Here is a 21,582-nt window from a genome sequence, read left to right as displayed (position 1 = left end):
GTCCTAAGTAAGTTATTTTGCCCTCTGTTTTTCCTTCACTCCCACTTGGAAACTTCCAACCCCAGACAAACCTGTTCACCTCCCTTCCCTTGTCGGCACGTGGACCCTGAGCACAGCTGGAGGAAACCACACAGCTGGCCCGACCGGCGCCGTGCATTTGTGGTCACCTCATAATACCTGGCAAAGCTGGATCTGTTTCTCTAATGAGCTCATGTTTTCTCTCTTCCTAAACCTCTCATCTTCTCCATCTCTCCCTTCCAGCTAGTGCAGTTCTCACGCAATTCACGGAGAAATTGGAGCCCTAGCATTGCCTTAATGTCCTCATCACATTTCCTCCTTCCCTGCGCTTACACTTATAGTGGGGGAAGGCTCTCCTCTTGACGAAGGCCAAAGCTGCATCTGTGCCCTGGATCTCATCCTTATAAGCCTTCCAGGAGCCTGAAGACCTCCGTTATTGCCTCCTTGTTCTGAGTCTTCAACCCTGCTTCTCGAAGAGTTCCTTTCCCTAAGTCTCCAGATGGAGAAGCCCTCACGTACCCTCTGGCCACCCACCTCTCTCTTCTTACCTTTGCAGCCAAACCTCCTGGAGGGGCCTCTCTCTACACAGCTCTCTCCACTTTCTTCTGCTGTTCACTCTTCAACCACTCCACCTGACTCCTGTGGAGGACTCCACGTGCATTTTATCACCAAGGTCAATGTCGCTCAATCCAGAGTTCTCCTTTCAACCCCCATGTGGCTGGCCCACCATGTCCATCCAGCAGAAGAGAACGCCCTCCTCTTGGCTTCCTCAGCGTCATATTCTGCCCCTTTTCTTTCACGTCACGGGCCCCTTCTTGGGGTTCCCTTCACCATCTCTGCATCCTCTGTCCTTCCAGGCATTCGAAGTTTGTGCTGTGCCTCTTCTTACCACGTGCTGCCAGATCCCCCCATTTATCATAGATTAGATTACATGTTTTCTTCCGAGCTCTGGGTCTCCAACTGCCTGCTCACCTGCCTGGATGTTTCCTGAGCCTTTCTTGAAACGTAACCACCTATAACTGAGCTCCTGGTCTTTCTCCACACCTGGTCATCTTCCTGTGTCCTTTAGTTCAGTGAACAGCATGAATTCCATCTGGCTGCCCTTGACCAGAGGCCTAGGAATCACCTTGGACTCTTCCCTTTTACTTCCACATCCAACCAATTTCCGTGCCCTAATGGTGCTACTGTTTCATTACTTCTGGAATCTCCCCACTTCTTCCCACCACAGCAGTATCACCCCCAAGTCTCTCACTTACAGCAAGAGTCACACAACTTGCCTTTGTGTACCCAGTCTTGAACTTGACCTCAGTCTTACACACAGCAGTTGGATCTTTCACAGAATCACATCCGGCCACGTTGCTTTCCTACTTCAAGCCCTTCAGGAGAGCGATTCTGTTGCTCTTAGAATAAAGATGAAACTCCTAACACGGCCCATAAACCCGTGCATAATCTGGCCCCTGCTTTTTCCTCTGCTTCCCTCCCCTTTCACTTCACTCTCTTGTTGTCCACACTCCAGGCTCCATGGACTTTTTCTGATCCCCAGTTGTGCAAACTCCTTCCTCCCTGGGGCCTTGGCCCATTTGGGTCCTTCTGCCTGTAATGCACACAGTGGATTAGCTGCTCACCAGCCTTCAGATCCAGGCCTGTCACTTCCTCAGGGAGCCTTCCTTGCTCTCAGCCCCTGCCACTAGGCCCCAGTTACACATCCTCACTGGAGCCCTTATCACCAGTGGTGCAATTACCATTTCCTTGACCATTTGATTCATGTTTGTGTCCCTTGCGAGGCTGTAAACTTGGCAAAGGCCGTGTCTGTTTATTTGCTGGTGCTTCCCTAGCAGCCAGTTCAGGACCGGGCACCCTGTAACTCCTCCTCAAGTATTTCAGTGAGAGAATGGTGTGCGGACGCTGAGCCTACAGGGGGTGTCAAGTCAGGCCCCTGTGATCACGAGACCTGTGACTCTGGGAACAAGCTCTGAACTTTAGAGCCCAAAGGGACCTTAGCGGTTATCATGCTTAAGCCTCTCTTTGTATCAAATGAGGAAACGGACAAAGATGATAGACGGCTGGTCCAGAGCAACGAAGTGGTGGGTGGCAGTGTGAGTCTAAACCCTGGCCTCTCGGTTCCTGACATTGAACTGCTGCCCTGCTCAAGTGCGCCAAGGCGCATCTGGTGGTGGTAGGCACTTAGACCGAAGGACACTCTTGGTTTAATGTAGTAGCTTCAGAGAAGATACATTTGTTGTCTACCTTTCTTTTTCTTCCTCCCTCCCTCCCTCCCTCCCTCCCTCCCTTCCTTCCTTTTTTAGCTCTTTGGATACTAGACTAACATGATTTACAAAGTTAAGATTCAAAACAGAAATGAACAGGATACACTTTTTCAGAGTGGTGCATTGATTTCTTGCTGGGATAGCTTTGAATTGAAAGTGATTGAAATTTCACATTGATTTAGGATAACTTTTTGGATATCAGAATGTTAAAACATTACACTGGGCTATTTAGAAAGGAGAACTCTGTCAGAGAACCACAAATCACGCCTCATCCTAAAAGGTGGACTTTGATCTCCCCAGAGGATGGATGTGTGTTCCTCTGCGTCTCCTATTCTGCAATGATTCCAGGTCACTGGAGGGTCCACTAGATGGCAGCTTTGAGCTGTGCTATAATTGTCTTCCTTTTACCAGTAAAAGAAACGTCTCAAACATAGACAGATTGGTTAAAATAATTGCACACTTTGTGCTTTCACACAAGTTCTTTCATCCTTTTAGGCAACTCAGCAGTCACAGTTTCAAGTTATATCTTAAACAATAAAGAATTCAATTTTCCAACAAACAAAAAGACGGGTGGGCATTTAGTAATTATATACCCACACCGGGATAAATGCATTGACAGCTCTAACTCCATCTGAGTTTGAGGAACATGCTGAAGATTCCGTATTTCCAGGTGCTGAAACTGATTCAGATTTTAATTCCTGACTCAGTCCATCCCAATCACATAGATCTCCACTCTTTTTTTTTTTTTTTTTTTTTTGCTGTACGCGGGCCTCTCACTGTTGCGGCCTCTCCCGTTGCGGAGCACAGGCTCTGGACGCGCAGGCTCAGCGGCCATGGCTCACGGGCCCAGCCGCTCCGCGGCATGTGGGATCTTCCCAGACCGGGGCACGAACCCGTGTCCCCTGCAGCAGCAGGCAGACTCTCAACCACTGCGCCACCAGGGAAGCCCTCCACTCTCTTTTGAGATCAGAAACAGCAAAGTTTTGGGGGGGCAATAGTTGTTACCATTGTGCTCTGTTTTCTGACTCTTTTGCCTCACCCCTTCCTGTTCTCCTGCTTTTCATTCATCCTCCCACCTCTGTCCTCCCTTAATTAATTCTGTTCCTCTCTTCCAACAATTTTTTTTTTTTTTTTGCATCTATGATGTTCAAGGTCCTGTGCTAGGTAGAAGCTGGAGACATGATAGTGAGCAAGCTAGATACAACCGCTATACCCACAGAGCTTTTACTTCTATGAGAAGACAGACTGTTGAATAAGCAGTTTTAATATGCAGCTGTGTGAGTGCCTTGCTAGCAGAAGTACAGGATCCAGGAGGAAAACACTCAAGCTGATATGTGAGAGCTGAGAGTTAACCAGGTAACGAAGGGGCTGGGAAAGGAATATCAGAAAGTTGCAGAAGGAGGGACCAGCACAAGTAGCTTCCTCTAGCTGAGAAAGAGTACAGCCCCTGGAGCCCTGAGGGTGTGCAGTGGGGAAACAGGGTAGCCCTGGGCAGGGAAGGAGAAAGGAGGTGAGCAAGGAGAGTGGATGCTGGAAGGAGTCTGTCCAGGGAGGGCCTTGTCAGCCACACTGAGGAATTCAGAGCGAAATCTAAGGGCACTTGTGAGCCGTTGACTTAAAGCCTTTATAAATGACACACTTAGAAAGTACAGAGGGCTGTACTGCACAGTGTGAGGGCTGCTACTCTGTCCTCACTGTCTTTAGGAAAAGACAGCATCACTTCCCAGCTTCAGGTGGACCCAATCTCCCTCCAAACACCCTGTACCTACCTGTTTTCCACAAACTGGGGTCTACAGACATATCCTTGGACCTAACATTTTTTCACCACATATATGTATTTTTTCATTTTTGCTTTCATTTTGTTGATAGCATAAGAAGCATTCATAGAAGAATGTTCTGGACTATATGATCCAACCTCTGGTTGAGCGACCAACACCATCCATTTCCAGCTTCTCTGGAAACATTTTGCTTCTTCAGTCTCAGCAAAACACACTCGCAGAGTTTAGAGCAGGGGAATTCTTGGCGCAATATTGAGCCAAGGAAGAAAAGAGGAAGTAACTTAGGGGCCTGGATGATGGCTGAAGTATAAATCAGTGCTGGGTAAGAACGGGGGCACTGGAGATTTGAGCTAGACAGTTAGCCATGTCCCAGCAGTGAAGACAAGCTGGCTGACGTGCTCATAAAGAAAGCCCGGGCTGCTCTCTGGAAAATCAGGTCCAGGCATCGTCTTTCAGGATGTTTCTGTGGTGTCTGGTCGGATGTTAGCATTTTTCAATCAAGAACTGGAAGTTCGGAGGAGTGGACGGAGTACAGGAGATCTCTTTGATGGCTGGCTCCTCTGAAAACAATAAATAGCTTCTAGAGAGAAGGGAGGGCATCTGGGTGTTCGTTTGGCCGCAGTTGGCAATGGTTTATCCACCCACGGACAACACAAAGGGAGGGTGGGCCGAGGAAGCAGACAGTGGGCTCCGGGCCAGTCTAATCCTGCCTCCGGGAGGGGTGGTCTGGGGGCATTTCTAAAGAAAAAGAGAACGATGTTAGGAAGTGTTTGTAAACAGAAAAATCCCACTGTCAAGAAAGAATCTGCACAGACTTTGGTAAATATCGTCCTTCGTACTCTGGTGGTGTACTAAGGAAGAGGTCTTTATTTTTTTCCTTCAATTCATTTTATTTTAGTTTGGTTTTTTCCTTCAACTTATTTAATTTTATTATTCAACGTTTGCCAAACATAATTTGATGTTTATGTTTGGTAAACACAGACTCTACCATTTTAACCATTTTTAAGTGTACAGTTCAGTGGCAGTGTGTACATTCATATTGTGCAGGTGTCTTTTTAATTCAAACTCACTTTCCTTCAAAGCTCGTTTCACTTCATTTTCTGAGCAGGACAGACAAAGATGATGAGGTTCCATGAAAATCTTGGCACCCTCCCTTTGCTTTCCTACTTACCTGGAGGTGCCCTTTGGGTCCAGTTTGCTGTGGGAGATTGAAAGTCTACCCTGATAATTACTTTCAGATGGATGTCTACCCCCAGAAAACAGTCGGGTTCAAAATAAATGACTTATCCTGCCCTGAAGGTAGAGCCCTCTCTTCCCAGACTCAGTGGCACCAGCGCCAGGCACAGCAACGTCTCCCCAGAGATGGATTGGTGGGCGTGGCAGGATGCAAGACGTCTCCAGGCGTACTAGATGTTCCGACAGTGTTCAGGTTGCGGAAAAACACGGCCTGTTCCATTCAGACATGAGTGGTGGGAAGGGGAGCAATAATAGAACCAGCCTCGTAGTTGTCAGGATAGAATGAGGTCATGCAAGTAAAGCATTGGCACACGCACTAAGCCATCTCTATAAAGGCGAGTTATTTTTATTCACAAGATCGTACCCAAAGGAGGTGAGTCACAAGAAAACAGCCAGGTTTTCAGGAAGTTTGTTTTTAAAAATTGTTTCAGACATATATGTCAATCTCATACAAACTCTAGACGTCCATGATGCCATGGAGTGCATAATCATATCCAGACGTGTGGTCCTGTGATACTCCAGCTGTCCTCAGTCTACAAGTCATCAAGGTGGGGAAATGGGTTGAAGTGCATTATTCAGTTTGGGGGGGGGGAATGTTTTCTGATCTTATTTTAAGAGACACCAAAATATTCAATTTCTTGAGCATTCTGGTTAAGTCCAGATTTGATTATCCCCGATGTGCTGCACTGCCTTAAAATACAGTACGCTGATGATCGTAAAGTCAAGTTAATGCATCAAACTGAAGACACTACAGGAATACCACAAATTATATGTGTTGGTAATTTTGGAGACTGTTGCAAAATGCAACATTGTTTACAGTATACCATGAAGTGATTGCATGTATTTTACGAGTGAAACCCTGCCTTAAAAAATGTGTATAGATGTGAGTGAGGTTTAGGATTTAATGCGCAAAAGTGAAGATGGAAGTTGCCGTAGCATGATAATTTTCTGCCAGTATCTAAATAGGCAAAATGTAAATAAAACCATTTTGTGAGGTATGTTAGAGGAGGAAGAAAGCAAAGAGGAATAAAGGATATAATATGGGAACTTTTATGTCCCCTGGTATACAGCTGTAGAGAATGGTACTTTATAAGGAAAAAAAAAACAGCAAAACTAAGATGTCAGAGCTTGGCCTCTAGTCTCTGGGCTTGGCTGCCTTAGCAGAGACATCCACCCACAGAGGCAGGCGTGAAGTTGCTGCCCTTGGGAATCTGCTCGGTACATCCCACCCCACGTTCCCGACCTGTTCCCTCTGCCCTGGGGCCTCAGGATCCTGCTATCTCCTCTTGTTTGGTGCTTTAGTGATCAGATCCTCTGTTCACACTGCCTTTTGTACTGGATCCTAATTTTGCCCTGAACTCTGCCTTTCAGAGCACGTGCTACTTTACTGCTGAAGCCCGGCTCCTAACCCCACCCACCTCTTAGCTCTCAGCTTCCATCCGGTGGCCCACCTGCCATGGAGGGGAGTTCACACAGTGCAAGCTCACCCTTCCCTGTAACAACCCTGTTCTTCTTTACGAACTTGACTTAGTCACTAGGACAAGGCAGGGGTGATGCACCCTGGGTACCAACCAAAGTTGATATAAGAGAGAACATGCTCTCATGCACTTAGTTTACAGAGGGGGCTCACAGAATGGCTTGTGATGTGGCATCGGCTGGTGGGCGTCGTGGAGGAAGAGGTTGAGGACAGGAAGTGTCCGTATAAAAGCAGAAGGGGTGACAGCAGGGTGTGTCACAGCTTGAGATTAATAGGCGGAGTTATAGACTATACATAAAGACAGTCCACTAAGTCAGGAAGGTATATGTGAGAAGAAAACCAGAAGTGGCCCTGACCACAAGTAGCTTATGAACTCGTGGAATAAATGACATACATCCCAGATACAGTTACAGCCTGTGGTCAAGTGTGAGTGTGTGGGGCCCATGGGAGGAGAGAAGGCAGCTGTCAGCACAGGCTGGACAGGCAGGTTGATTCACTCAGTGATTGGTTACCTAACTGTAGGAGACCAGGCCTTGAAGATAAGATGAGGAGATGCAGAAAGAAGAGCCAAGGGGAAGAGCATAGACCTCCACAAGGGACAGTGCCACGCAGCCAGCTTGGGGACCACTGATCTGGCCTGGACCCTACATTTTTTTTTTTTTTTTTGTTTTGTGGGCCTCACTGTTGTGGCCTCTCCCATTGCAGAGCACAGGCTCCGGACACGCAGGCTCAGCGGCCATGGCTCACGGGCCCAGCTGCTCCGCAGCATGTGGGATCCTCCCGGACCGGGGCACGAACCTGTGTCCCCTGCATCGGCAGGCAGACTCTCAACCACTGCGCCACCAGCGAAGCCCTGGACCCTACATTTTATAAGGGACTAGGTTAGACGCCCCCCCGCCCACCAGAGGCTAGGGTCTTTCTCAAGTTTGCACAGCTTCTAGTGAAAGTAAATTAGACTTGAACTTAATTCCCAAGGCCCCTCTAGTCTCTACACCAAGAAAGCTGTCTATTTGTTATGTTTCTGATGTTTGCTCAGAAGATATGCCATCCGAGTGGCCTCAGGATGAGTGGGCGCCTTGAATACATTGACAAGGTGGGAGATTTGGCGCATCACTCTCTGGGCTGTGAATCCACTGTGCCAGGTGCGAATGAGGTCAGCCCACAGCCTCTTCATTCACTATTATAACTTGGCCACAATACGCCCATTGTGGCCAAATGCCAGCCCATTCGTAACCCACAGCTTGTTTTCCTAACAAGGGTGGTGGAGGCTTGCTCCATTGTCTCCTGTCACTCCTCTTCCTGGGCCTATTCTTCCCTGAAGGCGTGCCCACGAGCATTCAGCTCAGCAGAATGGGAAGATCTTTTTTCATGTGACCTCCTGCCAGAGAAGTGCTGATGGGCTTATTCCACACATTGAAATTAGAATGACCAGAAAGGTAATAACGGACGTTGTTAACATAAATAACCCCTATACACAGAATTATATGGTGGCCAGGTTTAAAATTTGACCTCACCAAAATTAAGTGGCAACAATGCTTTACTTGTTATTTCTATGAGTTTCTCTACATGGAGCACGCACATCTGCTAAGTTATCTTTTGCCATCACCGCACACTTCCTCTGCATCACTCATTTGGTCAGGATTTGGTTAGGTATTTGAAATAATAGACACATGCTTCCTTTCCAATGCAGAGTGGGAAGCATGGCAGATTCTTTTCCAGGACTTCCCAAGGATTCCATTCCCAGCTCTGACTACTGGCTCTGTGACCTTGGGTGAGTCACTGGATCTCTGTGAAATGAGGGATTCAGCCAGATGACCTGTAAGGTCCCTTCTGGTTCCAAAATGACCCTGGAACTTGTACTTAATCTAACGTGAGTTAGATGATATGGGGGCCAAGGAGTTAGGACCCTTGGACAAGAATTCAACCCATGTGAATTCTGTTCTGCACATGGTCACCTGTAACTGCTGTCTGCATCACATCATGCCATGTAGAAGGCTGTGAGTGACACAGACAAGCGTGAGACGTGTTCCTGATTCCTGCTTAAGAAGGATCATTTCACTAGAGAAGTATAATAGGAAGTTGAAAAGGTTACATACTAAGCAGTATGTGTGTGTGTGTGTACACACACACACACATAGTGATAAAGGGATCAAGTGCAGAGTGTGAGAAGAAGCTTAGATCAGTGTGTACTGGGGCAACCCCAATAGCACCTAAACTTTTTGAGCACTTATTCTGTGCCAGCATCTTTCCAGGATCTTGTACATTTATTAACTAACTAAATTCTCATAACAACCCTAGAAGGTAAGGACGATTAATCTCCCTGCCTCAGATGAGGAAATTGAGCACAAGTAAAGTTAAATAACTTGTTCATGGTCACAGAGCCAGTAAATAGTGGAGGCAGGATCGAACCAAGGAAATCTCACTCAGTGCATGCTCTTAACCACCATTTTACAAATACCACCAACCATAAAAGGTCTTCCCAAGAATAGAACTTGAAAGAATAATGAGGTTTAGGTCAGATGGGAAAAGAAGAGAGGCTTTCAGAGGTAAAGAGATGGCTGGAGGGCTGGGATGGAAACGAACGGATGTGTCTGGTGGGGTGAGGAGTTGGGCTGGATGGAGAGGAGGGTCCACGATGGAGGTGTTAGGAGAGCATAGGAGCCTTGGATTCCAGGCGAAGTCGGTGGCATTCGATTCTGTGCACACTGGGAGCTGCTTGTGTTGTAAAGCTGGAGGAGATAATAAAATGGTTCTTAGGAAAATAATCTGATGGTTTCGTAGAACATCTGAAACATTCTTCTAGAAGGATCGATTTATAGGCTCATAGAACGTAAGGAATGGAAGAGAGACATAGAGTCGATGTTGACATCAAGATCTAGATAAAACTGGAAGATTCCCCACTTACAGTGTTGACAGTGTGTCTTGAGATTTTCAGTGACCTTCCTTTTTTTTTAACTGATCCATGGGGCTTCTAACTTTCTAAATTAAACTAGCACATATTACTTTGTCATAAGAGGAGAAAAACTGTAAGAAAAGCAAAGCAAGTTAAACTGCTTAAAAAACTGCAGAATGGGGCTTCCCTGGTGGCGCAGTGTTTGAGAGTCCGCCTGCCGATGCAGGGGACACGGGTTCGTGCCCCGGTCCGGGAAGATCCCACATGCCGCGGAGCGGCTGGGCCCGTGAGCCATAGCCGCTGAGCCTACGCGTCCGGAGCCCGTGCTCTGCGACGGTAGAGGCCACAACGGTGAGAGGCCCGCATACCGCAAAAAACAAAACAAAACAAAAAAACTGCAGAATGGATGCTCTGCAAATGTATAATCAGGGATGGCTCATTGGTACTTTAAAAATCTGGAGGTGAGTTTTATACTGTGTTGCCTTTATAGCATGTGGCTGTGCACATTATTCTAGGCGGCCTGACAGTGTTTTCTGTTTGGTTAACCTCTGGTGTATCAGGCCTGGTGTGGGCTTGTGGTGTCAAAGGGATATCCATGCCTTGTTTTCTTAAGATCTGGAAATCTCTGAAGGAGGAAGAGGAACTTTTCCTTTGTAAAGAAGTCAGATGGGTTGGCAAGAGAGGCAAAAAGGAGAGATGCCGCCAGCAGGCTGGAAGAGGTGGGGTGGGAAGAGAAAGGGAACATTCCAGTACAGCGGTCAGAGTGGGGTGGGTGTCCAGGAAAGGAGCTGGAGAATGAGAGAGAGGCTGGCAGGGCTGGAGGGACATCACGAATGTGAGCTCCTGTGAACCAGTTGAAAAATGCCTACTATAACTTCTTTTTAAATAGCACAGAGGAATCTGGCATAAGTCATTGTGATAGAAAAGACCCAAGTCACATTTCCTATACATTCACATAAGCTGTTGTTGGGATAGAAATACTGTAGTTATACTGCCAGGGTTTTGAGTACGTCCTTGGACAGTATTCAAATATGCAGACAGACAGATATCTAGATAGATAGATAGATGTATTTCAGCTTAATTTCTGATATTGGAACTATATTCACTTTGAAGTTCCTCAGTTTACATATTGGGCTCTCTACTAGTTCCGCATACATATTTCTTTTCATCTTTTTTTTTTTTTGGTCATAACTGTGGAGCTTTGATATATTTTACCCAGGATTTGTACTCTGTTGATGTGGCTCCATTCCCAGCATATGGTGGAGCAATTATTTTCTGACACACTCTTAAAAGGAGCCTTAGAGTAAACACAGGCCCTGTACACACACTGGAAACATGACAAGCAAATACTCACTAATCTTTATCTCCCTTGATGCTTGGCACCGTTCCTTGCATGTAGTAGAAGCTAATAAATAATTTATGATTCTGAAATGAATGTTATTTGAATAAGGAGGATATTTGATTACATCTTTTTTTGTTTTTGAAGCCATCTTTATTTTTTTAACATCTTTATTGGAATATAATTTCTTTACAATGGTGTGTTAGTTTCTGCTTTATAACAAAGTGAATCACTTATACATATACATATGTCCCCATATCTCTTCCCTCTTGCATCTCCCTCCCTCCCACCCTCCATATCCCACCCCTCTAGGTGGTCACAAAGCACCGAGCTGATCTCCCTTTGTTTCAGCTTACCCTTCCCCCTCCCCGTATCCTCAAGTCCATTCTCTAGTAGGTCTGCATCTTTATTCCCATCTTGCCCCTAGGTTCTTCTGACCATTTTTTTTCCTTTCTTTTTTTAGATTCCATATATATGTGTTAGCATATGGTATTTGTTTTTCTCTTTCTGACTTACGTCACTCTGTATGACAGTCTCTAGGTTTGATTCCATCTTTTCACCTTCCTCCTTACCTTCCTGTTTTATGCAATGAAGTCATCACAGAGTCTCCCAAGGCAGAATATCTGGGATCATATAGTTGGGTGGCCCTAGGAAAGTTATGTAAATTGACCTTCAACTACTCCTCCTGGGACTCCAACACTGACTTGGGAAAGTTACCTAACCTCAGTTTGCTCACCTACGACAATGGGTATAATAATAGCACCTAACTCTCAGGGCTGTTCTGAGGATGAAATCAGTCCAAATGTGCAAAGGGCTTGAAACAGTACTTACCACGTGTTAAGCACTACTTAGATTTTAATTATGAGTCGTAGTTTCATCATCACCATCCCATGGGATTGAGAAAGAATAACATGTACCTTGGGTGCTGTCAGTTATAATGGTAATAACTGGTTGTTTTGCTGCCCTTGTTTCCTTCAACCACTTGCTGAATGGCTAATTGTCCATTTAAATAGAAAAGGGGGTATCATGAATAATACTGAGCTAATTTAATCAGATCTTCCAGGTTTGAGGAGTTTTTTTGGGGGGTGTGTGTGTGTGTGTGTGACAATATTTAACAAGATTTACAAGCTAGATAGAGGCACCATTTCTCAGTCAAAATTCCTTCCGTTCATTTCATTTTGGTAGGATGGAAATCCATGTCCTTTTCATTTACGAACATTCGTAACCCGAGTCTATATGACACTAGAGTAGAAACTCTACCACTTAGATTTGGGAAACTTTGGATAAAGTACTTTGTAAGTTTCAGTGTCTTCATCATAAGAGGGGGAAAATAGTACCTCCGTCCTGATGTGGTTGTGAGGCCCGTCACAGTAACAATGTCTAAAATATATTGAGCTCTTACTCTGTGCCAGGCTCTGATCTAAGTCTTGAGGGAACTTGAAGAGCTTAGCCTAATGCCCTCCATAAGTGTTAGGTATTATTGTTGTTGTTACTAGGAGTCTGTAGGTGTAGCCGGAGTGGAAGGCGTGAGCTCTAGATAAGGAGTCTGAAGGTCATGGTGGAGCTGGGATTTGAATCCTATCAGTGTGGCTCCAAAGTCCATGATCTTATACCTCAAGTGGCTGCTGCCTATCACCCCAGTCCTCTGGCCACCTGCCTTCCAGCCCAACTCTCTTTGTTATGAATTGAACCTGCCTTGGTCTCCTTTCAGGGATCTCCTTCCCCGGGAACACACACCCTCTGTTTGGTGCATGTTGAAACTCTCTGTCTTGAAGCTTGTCCTGGTCACCCTCCTTGGAATGCCCAGGGCACTTTGCATGAAGGAACTTGAGAGCAGGGAACTCTTCAGACATCATTGTGTCCCTGCCTCTCTCCTCCAGCTACTCCCATTTCATTTGCACTAACTGACTATTTATGGAACCAATGAACTGATTATCTTGGAACCCAGGGCTCACCTCCCACGCTTGTCTGTATAGAGTCTGGGGGAAGGACAGGAGCGTGGATGACCCCACCATTGCCACCTGGTCACTTCCCCCTGACTTTGGGAGCCATCAGTCCCCTCCTCTGTACCATCCCATGACATGGTCCCCTCCAGAAAAGAGTAGGCTGGGCTACATACACGAAGTTTCCAGCCTCCACCGATGGGGACGGACGCTGTGTATGTAAAGGCCAGGGTAGCCCATTGGAAGACACACATACACACAATTCTAAATTTTGGACAAATACTCTTTGAAACCTGGACTTGTCCATCAGAGTTCACTGTGGGTCAGGTCTGGAAGTGCTGGTTTGGAATTAAAATGTCTGGGGTGAGCTGATGTGCTGGGGTGTTCAGAGCTGCCTCCAATTAATGTAAATTCTGCTTTACTTTTTTTGGGAGGGCAATTTGTTGCAGCACCTCTTTTTATTATTTTTATTTTTTTTCAGAGTGATTCTCTAGTTTTTTGAAAATTTATTGAAGTATAGTTGATTTACATGTTGTGTTAATTGCTTCTGTATAGCAAGGTGACTCAGTTGTACATATATATATATATTCTTTTTCATATTTTTTTCCATTATGGCTTATTCCAGGATATTGAATATAGTTCCCTGTGCTATACAGTAGGACCTTGTTGTTTACCCATTCTATGTCTAATAGTTTGCCTCTGCTAATCCCAAACTCCCAATCCTTCCCTCCCCTACCCACCCCGCCTTGGCAACCACAAGTCTGTCCTCTATGTCTGTCGGTCGGTTTTTGTTGCAGCACCTTTTTTTTTAAAAGCTCCACTCAAACTTCACATCTTGCACTTCCATCCCCAGGGATCTGTGAAGCAGTTACAGGAGGAGGGAGGGTCTACGGTTGAAGCTTCTTGGGACCGGGCTCTGCAGGGCTCAGTGAATCCTCGTCTTCACCTCCTGGTGGAGACTCTACCCCCAGACGCCTGAGGTCCCATCCCAACCCCTTGGGTAGCCTGCTGCTTGGATTATGTGAGCCCATTAGTAGAAATGGACATTTTAAATCCAGGCATTTAAACTGTAATCCTGCTAAATAATTTGTTTCCTGTTTTACATTGTTTATAGAGAAGAGGGGGTGGAAAAATCCAGAAATGGTTTCCAGTGCATTTCCTTCCTTCCACCCCCAATCCTGCTAAAGATACATCATGGTGGTAGGGTTAGCCCCAAGTGCTACATTTTTATGTGTGCAGTTTCTTTCCTGGTAGGAATGGCATCTTAAAATTTCTATCACTCCTGTGCTAGTACATGCTGGGCCCACAGAGGGTGCTCAATACACTTATTGATCACTTACTGATTTTGTGCCCTGGGGTCTGAGCTCTATAGGGAATGTGGCCGGATGTTATGTTCCACCTGGGAAGACTTTCACCTCCATTGTCTGTCCACCTTTTCATCTTTTATCTGCTGAAATCAAGCTCCATCCTCACAACTGAAATTACTATTTTGGTTGCCAGAGACTTTCATTCTGCCAGATGAAGTGTGTGTGTATGTGGTCATGAATCTCTCTGAAAGGCATTAACCATCAATTTCTTGAATCTTTTTTTTTTTTTTTTTTTCTTTTTTTGCGATACGCGGGCCTCTCACTGCTGTGGCCTCTCCCGTTGCGGAGCACAGGCTCCGGATGCACCAGCTCAGCGGCCATGGCTCACGGGCCCAACCGCTCCGCGGCATGTGGGATCTTCCCGGACCGGGGCATGAACCTGTGTCCCCTGCATCGGCAGGCGGACTCTCAACCACTGCGCCACCAGGGAAGCCCTTGAATCTTTCTCCTTGATGATCCCCTTTCCTGATTCTTCTTTCATTGCTGATTATACTTTTCCCCTCCATCCACCTCTACTTTTCCTACTCGCCCCCTGATTTGGCTCTAGATTTTGTCCTCAGCCTTCTCTTTCTTCTCCACACTTTTCCTTGTTGAGTTCATTCATTCCTTAGCTCCTGCCCGTACCCATTGGAATTGTAGACAATTCTCCCAAATACAAATCTAGAGCTGTTTTACCTCCTCTGTGCCCGGCCTGTATTTCCAATGACACCACACGACATCCACACTTACCTGACCCACATTTTAACACAAATTCAAAATCTCCGGTAGTGAATCTATTATTTGGTCACACCCATCTCCTTTCTCTTCTCAGCTATTCCATCTTAGTCAGTTAAAACCTCATTCTTTACATCACATGGAAATACAGATCGAGTGGTCACTCTTCATGTGTCTTTCTTCCCACCTCTTATACCCAGTCTGTCGTAACTCTTCCCCAAGAAAGCAGCCTTGTATTCACTTCCATTCCACCGCCAGCACCCAGCCTGGCCCGGTGCTTGCTCTTCACTCCAGTAACGGCCTCTCCCTCTCCCTCCTTCCCCTGCCTCTCCCATGCCTGTTCTCCCCACTCGTACCCTGGCTAAGGTGGGCCCAGCGCTTCCCACCTCCCAGGCCGAGGGTGGTCCCTGCTGCCTGGTGAGTGAAATGTGTACCCCTCTCGCTGTTCTCAACCACATGCCCTGTGACTCCAAGCCCCTCCCTCCATCTCCTTCTGTAATTAATGGATTAAATCCCCAAATCAGCACTGAGTGCCTTCTACCCACCATGCACTGGGGACACGGCAGTGAAATGAGCAGAGCAGGTCCCTCCCAGCCCCCTGGGGCTGTGTTCTCCGGAGCCAGCAAGCTCGCTGTCTCTCGGCCCCTGCTGTCCCTCCACCTCCACCTTGCAAAGTCCAGCTGCCTTCAACCTCTTCCACCCGCAGTGATGAATCCCTTCTCACAATTCCTACTGCTCTTGCTGTGAGCAGCACTTTAGTTACACTCTGATCTTTTCATGTATATTAGTTTTAGCTCCCCAGCTGGATTGTAATATCCTTGAGGGCTACTGGTTTGTTTTGTTTTTTTTTTAAATAAATTTATTTATTTCTGGCTGCGTTGGGTCTTCGTTGCTGTGCGCAGGCTTTCTCTAGTTGCGGCAAGCAGGGGCTACTCTTCGTTGAAGTGTGCGGGCTTCTCGTTGCAGTGGCTTCTCTTGTTGTGGAGCACGGGCTCTAGGCGCGCGGGCTTCAGTAGTTGTGGCTCGTGGGTTCTAGAGTGCAGGTTCAGTAGTTGTGGCGCACGGGCTTAGTTGCTCCCCGGCATGTGAGATCTGCCCGAACTAGGGCTCGAACCCATGTCACCTGCACTGGCAGGCGGATTAACCACTGCGCCACCAGGGAAGTCCTGGGCTACTGGTTTTTATTTGCAGTGCTAGCCATCCCCAATGTTGGGTGTGCATATTTTTCACTGTTGTAGTAGTATTCACAATAACTACTACTAAACCGCAGTTATATGTAATTAAGATATAATTAGGAAAATACAGTGAACCAGGCATGGCGTGAAGTACCTTGTATGCATTTTATCATCTAATGAATGTGTATTGGGTACATACTTAATTGAGTTAAGGAAGACAGTTTTGTTCAGCTGTTCTCCAGCTGTGGGTCTCAAGGGAGTCCCTTCTCTCTGACACTCAGTTTCCTCATATGCAAAATTGGGAACTGGATTCCTGCTTTTTTTTTTTTTTTTTTTCCTGGATTCCTGCTTTTTAAGGTTCTTTCCAGTTCCAACACTGATGTTCAATTTCATTTCAGTCCCCTTGTTTCTAGAGAAACTTTATACTGTGCACAGATTTGTTGCTTAGGGAATATAAAACAAATAGGGCACTATTCGTGCCCCCAAAGTTTTCACCATCCATTGTAATAACAGGAAGCCAGAGGTATCGGAGGGGTGAGAGGACCAGAGCCAATTACATCACTGGGAGAAAGCAGGAAGATTTCTGAGTTGGTTCTAATTAGAAGCTTCCTGAAGGAGGAGAGATTTCCGGTCAGTTGAAAGGAGGCAGTTGAGGGAGTGGGAGTACAGAGCATCTCCTGGCAGAACGGGTGGGCAAAGCAGCTATTCAGCAGAGACCAGAACAGGCCGTGTTGAAGACCAACCAGCGAGACATTCTGCTGTGTGCTAAATTTAAAGTGGTGACCGGGCTGATGTTACTGCAACCTATCACAGGAGAATCTTGCCTACATCAGAAAAGTATGTGGATCCCAGAGGGGATTTGAGATGCGTCCTCAGGTTGAAACCATTTATTCTGGCATCCTCACATGCCAAGGCCACGGTGGGGGAGGGTGTCCATCCCGAGGATGACACATCTGGGTTCCTAACATAATATAATTAATTACCATGACAATCGGCTAATATTAGTGTTTAATGATAGTAAATATTTATCTCTCCTCATTTCAAAAAGGACCTGAAGGGGTTTGCAAATATATTCACATGCAACAAGATAAAAATATAAGAGATTAAAAAATGAGAAATTAAAAGAAGAAATAATAGTGTGAGGCCAGAGGAGAAGTGCCCGAAACCTCTAAATACTCGACCAGAGGTGGGTGCATGACAGGGCCTCCGCATCTCATCAACCAATGCATTTTTTCCTGAAAGGGAAGTTTTTATTTTTAATAATGTAGCACCTCAAAGATTCCAAGCTTGTATTCAGAGCCTTATTCTTATTGATCAAAGAGGTTTTGCATCCTGGATAGTGCTATGTGCTTTCATTCCTGTTGACTGCTATTTAAATAAACTCATGAGAAACAAAAGCTGAAAGCAAGACGCCTGCCCAAGGCTGTGTGGCTGAACTTGTGCAGCTGCGTTGCAATGCACCAGTGATTTTGCTTAAGGAAACCCGAGTCCTGAGGTTGAAGAGAATGTCTTCTCCTTAGAAAACGTGACTTCCTTCTAGGAAAGGCCTTTCTCTCTGCCTCCCCCATCTACCGCCCCCCACCAACACACTTTTCCCCAAATGCACTCTTTTGAGAAAGGGCACTCTGCCTGGAGCCGCTGGGGCTTTATCTGCGAGGATGATGGAGCAGGGAGAGATGGGCGCGAGGCCCCAGCCCCACCGCGCCCCGGCTTTGCTCTTGTTGACAGTGTTAAGCAGCACGAACGCTACGGCCAGCTGACCCTGGTCAACTCCACCGCGGCCGACACGGGTGAATTCAGCTGCTGGGGGCAGCTCTGCAACGGCTACATCTGCAGGAGGGACGAGGCCAAAACGGGCTCCACCTACATCATTTTTACAGGTAAAAGTTTGGCTGCGTTAGTGAAACTCTTCAGACCTCTGGACTTGGTCCATATTAAAGGTTCCAACTGTCTGCTGATTATCAAATAAGTACAATCAGAGCGCTCACTGTTTGCCAGGCTCTGGGCTCAATGCATTACATCGATTATTTCATGTAAGTCTCACAAGAACCCTTCAGGGTCAGTACTAATATCATCTTTTTTTTCCCCCAATGGGAAAGTTGAGGTTTAGAGAGATTAAGTAAGTCCTTCAGGTCAGACTGCAAGTAAGTGGCTGAACCAGGATTTGCACCCAGAACTGTCTGTTTCCAGAGTCTGTACCGCATTGTCCAATATTGTAGCCACTAGACATGTGTGACTTTAAATGTAAATGGGGATTAGTTACAATTAAAGCTAAAAACTCAGTTCCTCGGTGGCACTTGCCATGCTTCAAGTGCTCTACTGGCACATGTGGCTGTAGCTGTCCTAATGGATGGTGGGGACAGAGGACCACCCATCATCACAGAAAGCTCTATTGCACAGAGTAGCTGTAGACTTTCCGTCACTGTGCTCTCAATCTCTGATGAGCTCCTTTCTGGAAGCTCCATAGTCACAGGATGCCTGGCTAAAGGCCTCCGCGCGTTTGTCTTTGTGAGTACTACGAGCTGAGCTGAGTTTTGGGGGCCGTGTTCCCAGCGGCTGCAGCCTGTGTGGCTCCAATCCTGATGCCTGAGTCCAAGTGAGGTGCCTGAAAATATGCGGATCTTCTCCCCTGTAGGGTCAGATCTGGGCTTGCCAGGTGGAACTTGCACTTGGAGAAACGGGCCCTGGAGAGTAGCTTGCCAGCCTCCTTCCTCTGCTGAGATCTCTCAGTTCTAGAGTTTGGAGGAAGACGTTCTCCAGCAAGGCTCAGAGGTCAGGAACAGCTTTCAGGAATCTTTCAAATGCTATGCCCTTGGGCTGCTGTTGTCCAAGGCATTTCAGGTGAAGCCAGGAGGCTTTCTTAGTGTCTGGGCAGGGGCTGCCACAGTGACTTAGGTCTACAACTCAAATGACCTTAGGCTCTGGCCATTAATGAATGCTTTAGCAAAATCTCATACATTCTCCCCTCCTACCCAAAGAGCTCCTCTCTGGCAAGCAGATACACGAGCAGGGTGCTCCGCAATCCTGGAAACACATGCCTCTCATTTCATTTCCACAATACCATGAGGAAGTAAGTGGAAACTACTTAATTATCTGTTTTAGAAATAATAATGCTGATGCTGAGACGCAACAGGGCAAGGTGATTTGTTCCACGTTCCGTGACTTCACGTGGTGGAGTAGAGTCAAACCCCGTTTTTCTGATCCAGGATCCAATGTTCTTACTGCCTTAACCCACTTTTAAGACAAGGTGATGGACAGATTGACAGGCACACATGAGCTAGCATAAATGGTGTTGTCAGAATTGCTGACAGTTGTTCATGGGCCATCGCTTCTGAGCCTCATTCTGGAATGTGCCACCCAGAAGTGCCCATACGCCCTTAGTATGATACGACACCAGGAAGCAGCAGTGGAAAAGGCAACTAATGAACACTAACAGAGCCTGTTGTTCTGGACAAGAACTGATACCATATTTCAAATTGCAGAATGAAAATTCTTTGCCACGATTAGCACTGTCACGTCTTCCCCAAATAGTGGTTTTTGGAGCTGAGGTTTTGAACTGAAGACTTCCCTCGAGCAGACTGTCTCACTAGGGTCATAGGTTCTCTGAGTTCTGGAGGTAGATCCTCTTAACTTACAGAAGCCCTTTTGTGCATCAAAGGAAGGCTGAAAAAAATCAATATTTATTTCAACCTTCAAGAAACCTGGATCAGGGACGCGACCTGAAGCGTTGTATCGTTTTCTTATTCCTCGGCACTAGGAGTCCGGTTGGATTTTCGGTATAAGGTTTAGCGATGTGTCTTTTCAGCCATTGGGTGGGTTTGGAAAACCAAGATGGGCTGTTATGGAGGCTATTGGCTCTGGAGTCTTTCAGAACATATGCTTCCCTACCACCCACACAGAGAAAAGTCTGGCATTCATTATGTTTTTATGTTTCCTACGGGTGGATTGCAAACACTGTGAAGCTTCTTTTGACTGTGGTTAATTTGTGCAATTTTTGATTAAGCGACTGCCACATGTTATATTTAATCTGCATCCAGGAGGCTCTCAGAGGGTTTTTTCCCCCCTCTCTAACTTTGTATTGAAGTATAATGTATACAAAGGGAAATACACAAATCACGACTCCGCAGCTCAGTGGGTGATCCTCAAGGGAACTGTACATATGTAACCACTGCCCAGATCAAGGAGGAGGAGCTTTACCAGCAGTAGGCCGCCTTCATAGTAAAAGGCATAGGCTCCAGTTTACAAATGTAGTAAAACCACATTAACAAGCACTTTACCAAATGTGGAGTTTGTTATAATTTGGATTTTAGCTTATAGCCTATTAACTAAGGTTTTTGAGTGGGGGGAATATGTGATCTATAATTTTAAATATAAACTTGAACATACTTTTTTTTGGTAGATGGAATCTACTGATGGCAAATATTTTTTTCATTTTAAAGAAAGTTCAGTATTATTTTTCAAGTTACAATAACCAAATGAATTAATAAAATATTTTATGTAGTACATGCTTAATGTCAAGCGATGAATAAATGAAAATTTGACAGGTTTAATTCATAGATATTTGTTTACTCATTCATATATTCTTCCTGCAGCCTTGCTTACTCCATTCACTTGGCAAATACATATTTTTTTCTGTTTGTTAAAGCAACTGGTGTGGTCACTTCTTTCAAAGCATGGATTATAGTACAGGAAGTAAGACCTCATTTTTGTGTTCTGAAGTTCAGATTGTCCACTTCTACTGGCTTTGCTCGTTGGTTCAGATTCCTCCATAAAACCTTAAAACAAAAGTTGTTTCTGAATCTGACAACCATACATTCCTTAAATACGTTTGCTAAAAAGAGATCTTTAATACTATCTGCTCCAGATTCTCCTCTTTACAAATGGGGCTGTTGAAGCACAGAGAGATGAAGTGATACATTCAAGGCCACACAGACTTATTCTGTGTGGGCACAGGGGCAGTAGGTACGACGTTGGTCAAGGTGCCCTCAGCCTAAGCCTGAAGGTCAGTTTATCATGAAGTGGCACAAGTCACCCAGGCTGATGGAAAGTCTTGCAAAAGATGGAGACTCAGTAAGCCATGATTCCATGTTACAGAAGCTGGCACTCAGAGCCAAAGAACTCTTGGCCCGTGAAGACATTTGCTATTGTGTCCAGGAATTCTGTCCCCAACCTAAAAAACAAAAAAAATCGTACAACTGGGGCACAAAGGCTAGTGAAGAAAGCCAAGAATAATTGTTTCGGGAATATTGTGGGAAAACATGGGAGACAATTGAATAAATGTTGTGTGATTCAGTTCAAAGATTTCTCTTAGATATTAGTGTAATCTCTCACAGAATGATCCAGAAAACAAAGTATTTAATGTGCCGTGCCCAAAA

General features: G+C 45.8%; 1 protein-coding gene across 1 annotated transcript in view; it reads left to right on the top strand.

Moving 5' to 3' along the window:
• Positions 1–21,582, top strand: part of PDGFRL (platelet derived growth factor receptor like) — a 48,400-nt gene that overhangs the window by 18,319 nt on the left and 8,499 nt on the right. The window contains exon 3 of the mRNA XM_007459903.1: positions 17,936–18,087. Coding sequence (XP_007459965.1) covers positions 17,936–18,087 — 152 coding nt within the window. The remainder of the gene's footprint in view (positions 1–17,935; positions 18,088–21,582) is intronic.

Source organism: Lipotes vexillifer, unplaced genomic scaffold (assembly GCF_000442215.2).
Source record: "Lipotes vexillifer unplaced genomic scaffold, Lipotes_vexillifer_v1.1 scaffold614, whole genome shotgun sequence".
NCBI classification, from domain to species: Eukaryota; Metazoa; Chordata; class Mammalia; order Artiodactyla; family Lipotidae; genus Lipotes; species Lipotes vexillifer.
This window is presented reverse-complemented; position numbering and strand designations above follow the sequence as displayed.